Consider the following 9,261-nt stretch of genomic DNA (forward strand, 5'->3'; position numbering starts at 1 on the left):
GGCAGTCTACACTCATTCCCTAGTTTAGTGATTGTTCTGTTAAATGGGTGTTTTCATTAAGGGGGGAGGAATACGTTGTGTATTTTGTGTCCTGCCTAGTTACCTAGGTTGCCGTAGCAACAAAGTTAGAATATTAGGGGATAGCTCAGCCAGTTCTGGCTGGTTTCCACTTGTAGTTCAATAAAGACTTTCCGTGGGTTTACATCTCTCTGTGTTCCATGTTGATTTCTCTTTGAATACAAGTAATTTCCAAGGATTTAACATAACAGTAAGTACTATCTGAATAGAACAGAAAGTTATAGAAAGTCTATGCCTTCTTTGTCATTTTTCATCGAGAAGTGAAGGGCAAGAAAAAGCAAGTCTCTGGCAAATCTGTTCCAATTATTTCTACAGTAGGTGTCTCTTTGTTGGTATTGTCCAAAATTTTGGACCCTGAAAGAAGGGCTGTTACAAAAGGAACAGTGATAACCTCTTCACAGAAGTTTTGAGGAAGGCAGGAACTTTGTTTTGTCAGCTGCCACAACTGCTTCATCTAGAGGGTTCCCCAAAGAATTTACTTCCATGTAATTAGACACTCATTACATTGTTTGGCCTGCATGCCCATCTTCCAGAGGCAGAACCAAAAAGTTTCTGCAGCTTACAGCACTCAAGCCCATAGATGGAGCAGCAAATATGAGAGAACCAGGGAAGTGTCTAAGTGAATGAAGTCACCAGCAATATCTTTTAGTGAACCAGTTTAATTTTTTAATCTTGCAGAAAACTGCATCTTAGTGCTCAGTTGCCTATGCTATAACACCACTGAAGGACTGAAGCTAAAATCTCATCATTTTGTCTGAGGGACAACTCTGTTCTCCTAGCCTTTGGTTCTTGGGCAGAAATATCCCTTCCAAAGGGACCATCATATTCTTAAGCAAACTTTGGAAGCTGCCTGTTAGGTTTATGCCTTACTCAGGCACTCCCATTCCACTCTGATAATATCTTCAAGGGAGGCATACAGAAGAATGCAAATCTCCTTCTTGGACTGGGAAGGAAAGTATATATTGGTGAACTGGATGTCCCTGTTACCCTGATCTGTGCTTCTATCAGGGACAATTGAATCCCAAGCATAAATAGGGTCCTGCACAGCATAGCCTCAAACTTCGGGGGGAGGAAAATGTCCTTCTTGGTTTTCTTCCTGATCAGATGCAAACAAGCTCTTTCTCTGAGGACAACTAAGGATTACTAAAACAAGCCACTTTTCTTTGGACTTGTGACTAAAAGAGTGATAATCTGAGTAAGATCTTTTCTTTGACTTCTTGTTTCTGTTATGACAAACACTTTAGAGCCCAACAGTTGCTACTCAGTAGAGAAGGGAAGAAGCAGGAAAAGGCTAAGGACCACATCTGTCTGAACACAGATCAACTTAATCTTTTCTAGAATAGCTAGAACTGGGGGTCTTCATATTTGGAGTTATAGGGGTTGACAGATAGGAAATGGAGACGCCTCAAAAGAGAAGGAAAGTGAGGAGTGGCAAGGGACTGTTAGGCTGATAACCTAGGAGCACACCAAATGTCTGCTTCCCAGAAGAAAACTGAATCCCCTCAAGAAATCCTGGGAAATGTCTGGCTGTGGCTTTTATGGAGGCAAAGGCTGGGAGCAGAGGCCATGATGAAAAAGCTGCCTGGAGGTCTCCCCTTACCCCTGCCTGGAAACCTGAGCATGAAATGGTAGTTGATCCCTGGAGGCTAGCCCTATGAAAAGCCCTCTGGATAGACAGAAACTCCATCTGGAAGCCACTTCAGCATATAGTGCCACTACTGTTGCAGGCCTAGGTTCCACCTGCATTGGACCCTGAACCAGAAGAGGCACTGCTGTACTACCAGAAAACACTGTGTTGAGAGCTTCCAAATGTAGCAGAGAAAGCATGCCTGAACTCAACAGCTGCTCCAGGAGCTGTGTGCAGATCTTGTCTGCATGCTCATTGGGAAACCATTTGAAATACACTGGAGGAATCTTCCTGACTTGGCCACATTTGGAAAGTAAATGCCTATGGAAAGCAAGAGGGTGGCATATGGAGGCTTGAGTATGGGTGGAGTTATTTAGAACCTCGAAGGAAAGGACTTGATTGGAATGTCATAAAAAGTGAGGGAAGGGATTTGAAGAAAAGAGTAACGTTGCCAGAATCATAAAAGAAAATATATCCATTAAAATCATCTTCATCTTGTAACTAGAAGGGGACAAGATGAAACTGGAAAGCCAGAGAAGCAAGATTGAAAAAACTATGGCAAGAGATTACCAAGGCAAGGACAAGAGGTTTTTCTGGTAGGAGAGGAGTTTAGAAGCAATAATACTTTGCACTTACACACTCTCAAAACATTTTTAAAACATGGGTGAACACCCAATGAAATACTGGGAGAGAAGTAACTTTGTTGTCACAAAACAGAGACAATGACAGAATTAGGAACAGATTTCAAATCTCCTGACCCGCAACCTCATGTTCAGTCCATTAGACCATAGCATCCTTCCTGTTGTAGAGGGAGAAGCAACAGTATCTGGTACAAGTCTGGATCTGTGAAAAGAAGTCAAGAGAGCAATGACAAATAAAAAGTGAGGTTGCAAGCCTGTGCAGTGGGAAGAACACTGGAGTGTTAAATGGAGATGGAGAAGTGAGAGTGTAGAGACAGTTTTGGAAGAAAGATACGAAATTCAGTTTTTACCTTGTTCAGGATGGAGCAGTGGTAGAACAGTCAGGTGGAAATAGAAATATTAGACTGGGCAGAAGAAGGAGTATCGGGATTCACTGGTCAAACTGGGAGTCCTTGGCAAACACATGGTAACTGAAACCATGGAAACAAGAGTTTGCCCTGTCAGAGAACACAGCAGCAGCAGCAGAAGAAGAAAAAGGGCCCAGAACAGAACCCCAATTGTTTCACAGTATATCCATCTAAACCACACAAAAAACAGCCTTTCATTAAACATCACTCTCCATCTAATAAAGATTGTATTTTTAATAAACACTACATCCAATTTTAATATTAATTCTGTGTGAACCAGAACAGAAAATAATATATGCCACATTTAATCTTAGTAACAACTAACAGCATTCAAACTGAGTACTCATTCAAAGGCCAATCAGAAATCTTTTCCATCTTAGGACCTATTCTTTCCACTTAATGATTGTGGAAGATACCAGATTCCTAAGAAGAAAATGGAGTAGACAACTTAGTGGCCCCCATTTCTGCACCTGCAAATGATGCGTGCAAATAATAGCAGATGCTATTTTTTTTAACCACTCATTTAGGTCAGAAAGACTCTTAGACATCTAAGCATTTTAAACATCACCCATAGTTATTCAGGCACAAAAAATGCAGGCCTTCAGATTTATTCCATCTCTAACTTCAATCATCCTTCCTTAGAACAATACCAGATGTACTCACCAAAGCACTATTGCAATTCACATTCTAGAAGTTCTGAATTGGTGTGGATCAGTTGTCCTCTATTTGAAATTTCTGTCTCCATCACAATACAGGTGTATAGAAAGTTGTGCATAAGGCCCTAACACACATAGGGTGATATGTATATGTAATTGAACTCTAGGATCCTGACAATAATATCTGAACTCTGAATCTATGAATCACCAGAAATGTGATTAATCAGATCTAATCAGTTTTGCACACTTCCAGTTATGTGCAATAAAATACATGTAAATATTATTGTTTTTGTAGTTATATCCAGCATATGCTTACACAATATTATATCCACATAAACAGACAGTCAGAATGAGGGAACCTGGCCTAGTATTAAAAAGCAATGTTAGAAGAGAGAAAACAACAGGAAGGATATGAATGGACCGAAACTTTAATTGCAACTCTTCTGATTGGATGGAAAGGACTAAGTATACATAAGGCAGGTGTGGCAGTAAATCGGAAGATTATCTTCTTTTTATTTAGTACCATAAAAGTCTGTAAGACAAAAGAAACTCATAACATTAAAAATATGCCAACTAAACAATGCTTTTCTAGAAACTACACATTGAGATTTTTAAAATTTATGCCCAAAACTGCAGCTAATCCTGGAGTAAGAGTGTGATTTTGCTGTATTCTTACTTGGAGTTCAGATTTAATGATACTATTTGCTATCATGGCAGTACATCATTATAAGATCATTCTTATTTCCTCCTGCTGCCTCTTAATAACTACTACAGAAAACAAACCCTCACACTCACTTTGCCAAAGTAATCAAAGGCTATTAATTATGGTCCAAATTCTGCACCCTTACTCATGCTCAGTAGTACTTTACTCCTCAAGGAGTCCACTCTGTTTTCAGTAAGCTAATCACAACCTAAGGAACTATTCTATGTAAGATTACCAGATTCTGGCCCCATGAAAATAGAAGTTCTAGTATGAAACATCCCTAATTTGTTGTGGAACTCTGTCAGCTATCACTGTGATATCCCCTGCTCCAAGAATGACCCATGTTCTTGTCAGATACAGACAAAAAAATTAACAAATCTCCTAAATTCAAGATAATGTTTATGTTAACATTCCTGTAACTTCTTCAAATGAATTAGACTCCTCTTCTTTGCTCTAAGAATCCCAGCCTGTAACAACGCTTGAAGACAAAGTGAATGTACTTACATGTTACAGAATTGTCCTGGGAGTTTTATGATGAAATGACTTGGTACATGATTAAATTTCAGTAGCCTCTATAAATACAATGTACTTGCTCGTATATAATGCAGCCTATAAGCTGATTCAGTACAATTTCTCCTTTAATATATGAAATATACACTTAAATTTTTCAATACGAATACTCCTATATCCAAATTATGTTGTTTCCTCTTGGGAATACTGTACTTACATAGCTATAGATCATTGCAGGTTGAAAATAAATTCTGATCTGCTTGAGCTAAAAATCTATTGCCCTCTTAGATTTTGAGTTTGTTTTTTCTCTATATAAACTTATAATGAATACTAATAAAAATGCTATCATTACAGTAGAAAATGTATTATTTATAAGAAAAAATATTCAATATCTTTTGGTATGTGGAGGAACTAAAAGATCTGTAAAATGCTTAGTTGTGTTGTGCTATTTTCTTATTACTTTTACAATGCAGGAAAACTAATTGAAGTAAGCTACCAACTATGGTGTGATTAACAGCTATTAGAGAGAAGCTATTTGTACCGCAGTGGTCAGTCCTACCAACCTGCATAAATCTCGTGAGGAGGAAAATGCATTACATAACACAAAGTCATTTGCCTAATAAAATATTTTCTGTTCAAGAAGTAGTATTATATTTCTATAATCAATGCAGTTTGCTCACTGGCTTTTTAAAATTAAGCTTTCATTATAGTGAGTTATTGTTTAATATACCCTTAAGTAACCCCTGAACCAAAAAATTCTATTAATGTCATGATAATAGGTAAAGGAAGGACCAAAACAAGAATCTTCTGAATAAAGCATTTCTTTTAACGTCATAACAGGCAAAATAAGATCAGTAACACTTCTGATAGTTTTAACCTTATGATCACTGTAGTATGGATCGAGATCCTCCAATGGTTCCCCGATAAGCTCCGGAGAAAGATTCCCATACAAAGAAGGAAGCTTTTTGCAAGCTCCCAGATCAGGTTGGGGCTGACATTTTTCTACTTCAGCCTGTTTATTTTCCAACTTAGCCTTAGCTTGCTTTGTTTTTTTCTCAGCAATTCGCTTCTCAATTGTGGCCAAGGATTCACGTGTGAACAGACGGAAACCAGTAGCATCTGATGATAAACTGAAGCGATCCATCTTTTCATTCTATTTCTTTCACTTCCAGTCTTGGGAATAACTAAAAAGAAGGTATAAGTAAAGACATATAAGTAAAATGAAATTAACAGAAAGAACAATATCATTAGGCTTAACAACTTTAAGATAACTATTTCTGCATTCACATCTGACTATTGAACCACTAGATAAAAATAAAACAAAACCAACTGGAACCATATTCCAATAGGCAGAATAATCTTTGTGGTTCCAGTTTTAGATTAAATGCAAATGATTTTGGATTCATTTTGTAGAAGTATGCTTCTAAAACATATATTACCATTTTTTTCCCTGGGAAGTGACTGAATCACATCTCAGTTAGAGCTCTGACAAGCATCTTATTTTTATCTTGTGTAACACCCCACCCAAATCAGAAGCCTTGCACCTCAGCCACCATTCTTTCTCCAAAGGCTATTTAATTCAGTATCTAGGAACCCTCTCCTAATTTGTCCAAAGTGGTAACTATATAAGGCTGCAGCATAGTCATTTCCTGCAGTAGGAACAACAGGGCCTTTCCTTACAGATCTTGAGCCATCAATGCTCCATCTAAAGGCCCACCCTGTCCACAAAAGTGCAAACAGAGGCTATGTCTACATTGACGAACCATTGCTCTGGATCGACTGAGCAGTCAGTGAAGACCCGCTCAGTTGATCCAGAAGTTGACGTACTAAAACCACCTCCTCAAGTGGCGTAGCGCTGCATCGACAGGAACGCGGTTCCTGTCGGCGCAGTGCAGTGAAGACGGCGTGCAGAAGAGAAGTACAGAAGTCGACAGAAGTTACGCAAGTTCTTTGCGTACTTTGCGTAACTCCGGTTGACTGCCGCCAAATCACCGAGGTAAGTGTAGACCAAGCCAGAATCACTATTTTCCATACCATTTTCTGCCTCCTTGTGAATAAAGAATTTGCCCACAACATATATAATTATACATAAAAAACTATATTAAAAGAATACTACCAATCTTGCAAAGTTCAGCACTCAAAGAATTAAAGTTGCCTGTGTGCCCCAGTCACCCCTCAGTTCCTTCACCACAGGAATTTTGACATCATTAGACTCTGTGGGACAGCGGCAGGTCATGGAATACATATGTGGACAGCCCACTCAAAGAACCACAATTATTGTCCAGGTAAGTAACTATTTTTTCTACTTCAAGTGCTTTTCCCATATATATACCTGCGTTGATGACTCCCAAGCAGTGACCTTGCTGGAGGTGGGTACAAGAAGCCTATTTAAACAAGGACTGTGAGACTGCTTTGCCAAAGTTCACATAGGCTCTAGACACTTTCACAATTGCACAATGTTGGGACAGAAGACTATGTCGCAGACCTACATATGTCTACAATAGGAATATTTTTCAGGGAGGCCAATGAAGCAGTTTGAGCTCATGTAGGCTGGGCAATAACTTTTTGTGATGGAATAATAATGGCTAGCTCATAACCCACTTTGTTGCACAATGTTATCCAATTAAAGATTCTCTGAGCGGTAACAGCTCAGCTCTTCATTCTCCCTGCATATGTAACAGTCTGGGAGAAACTATAAACAACTTGATCCTGACTAAGTAAAAGGAGAGCATCCTACAGATGTCTAGAGCAGTGATGCACAAAATTTTCCAGTTGCACCCCTCACCATTCAAGGAATTTGTCGTGTCCTTCTCCCACTCCACTACCTATAATCTGAAACTGTTTGGGTTGTTTTTTTTTGCAAGTTGGTGGGAGGAATGAAAAATGTATTTTTATTACTAAATTTATAAGACTAGGTAAAGGTTATTAGAAAGTAGTAAACATTAAATATTACAAACTACTAACATATATTTTAAAAAAGAAATTTCAAATGAAAAAAAATTAACCACTCATATTAACTGTTTCTTCTTCAGTGAGACAGACAGGCCTGCATTTCTGAGACAATGACATCCACTCTCAGTTTTATCTCAGAAACTGCTACTCAGACCATTTTCCACCTGCAGTCATGAGCACTGTTTGATCTTGATTGTCACCAGCTTGGAGAAGGTAGTCTCACATAGGTATATGGATGTGACTGGCAAGAGTACTTCCATGGCAATTGCTGAGAGTCCTACATTTTCCTTTTTCACAGAGAGTCACAAAAGCTTCCTAGTGCTTTTCCTTTGATTTCCATCAACTGTGTGTAATCACTTGACAGCTCTGACAGCTTGTTCAGCAAGAGGGAGATGTGTAGTTGCAAAATCTGCGCAAAAGGGATTTTAATCCAATCAACCTCCTCTGCTAGCAACCTATGAAACTTCTCTGATAATTCTTGATCAAGATTTTTTCAGGTGAATGGAGACAACTTCATCAGTTTGTTTATGGTCAAGTTGATATTCTTCTGTGAATTCACTGATACAATGGAAACTGCATTTCCTTCTTCATATTTCTCTCTCCACAGTGAGCTTCTTCAGAAATGCAGAAATCTTGTTATCAAGTAGCAAGATGTTGCTGTTCTTTCCTTAGAGTGAAGTGTTGAGATCATTTAATTTCTCAAAATTGTCTATGAGATAGAAAAGAATCAAGAGCCATCTTTCATTGGTTATGTTTTCAGTCAGTGCAGGGTTGTGTTCCAATAGGAAGAGATAGAGTTCATCCTTGAGAAAGACGACACTGCAAAGCATCTTCCTTCGGGACAACCATCTGACTTCCGTCTGCAGAAGGAGCTAGTCATACCGAGAGCCCATTTCATTGTACAGAATGGAAAATAGCCAGCTTTTTAAAGCTCTTGCTTTTACAAAATTCACAATTTTCACAGCATCATTCAAAACCTTGTTTGTGTCAGATTCCAGTTTTTTAGCAGCCAGAGCCTCATGGTGTATCATGCAATGCATGAATTGAATGTGGGGTGCAATGTTGAGTGTTTTCCCTTCAAAGCCCTTCTTAGAACCCACCACTGCAGCTCCGCCATCAGCAAACACGTCAACGCAATTGGACCATGACAGGCCATGTGCACTGAAAAAGTTATTCACAAGATTGAAGTTGTTCACCCTTCAAGTAGTTTGCAGAATAGCATATCTTCCAGAATTTCATCCTCAAAGCAATATCTGACAAACACAAACTGAGCCAAATTCACGATATCAATGCTCTCATCAAGTTGTATAGCAAACTTTGTGCTTGGTTTAACTCTAGTCAAAATTGCAATTTGATAGCTTCAGAAAGCTCATTGATCTACCTGCTCACTGTATCCTGTGACAAGATCCTTACCAGGCCTTTTGAAAATCTTGCTACTATGGACAGGCGAGCAACAGAATGACCTTTAATCAGAGGGTGGTTAGCAGAGATGGCTAGTAAGTGCACTTTCAGTGAACTAATTGACAGATCGAAGTTCTTCAGTTCCAGCGGGTATTCCAATATGTCAGGGACTTGAGATCTGGAAGGAGATAACTGGTGGTGATAAGTCCATATTGAGAATCTCTTCCATTTAGCCAGGTACGTATTCCTTGTAGAATCTTTCCTCTAAAGACATGAGAATGCTCTA

The 9,261-nt window shown here is 38.9% G+C and overlaps 1 protein-coding gene across 1 annotated transcript in view; it reads right to left on the bottom strand.

Moving 5' to 3' along the window:
• Positions 1 to 5,766, bottom strand: part of LOC137149193 (sodium channel protein type 5 subunit alpha-like) — a 145,611-nt gene extending 139,845 nt beyond the window's left edge. Inside the window, exons 1-2 of the mRNA XM_067542553.1 lie at positions 5,500 to 5,766; positions 3,823 to 3,941 (exon numbers count right to left, since the gene is read on the bottom strand). Of these exons, the coding sequence (XP_067398654.1) occupies positions 3,823 to 3,941; positions 5,500 to 5,766 (386 nt within the window). The remainder of the gene's footprint in view (positions 1 to 3,822; positions 3,942 to 5,499) is intronic.
• Between the last annotated feature and the right edge of the window lie 3,495 nt (positions 5,767 to 9,261).

The sequence above is a fragment of the Emydura macquarii genome, unplaced genomic scaffold, assembly GCF_026122565.2.
Source record: "Emydura macquarii macquarii isolate MOO-44397 ecotype Brisbane River unplaced genomic scaffold, CSIRO-AGI_Emac_v2 contig_719, whole genome shotgun sequence".
In the NCBI taxonomy this organism is placed as follows: domain Eukaryota; kingdom Metazoa; phylum Chordata; order Testudines; family Chelidae; genus Emydura; species Emydura macquarii.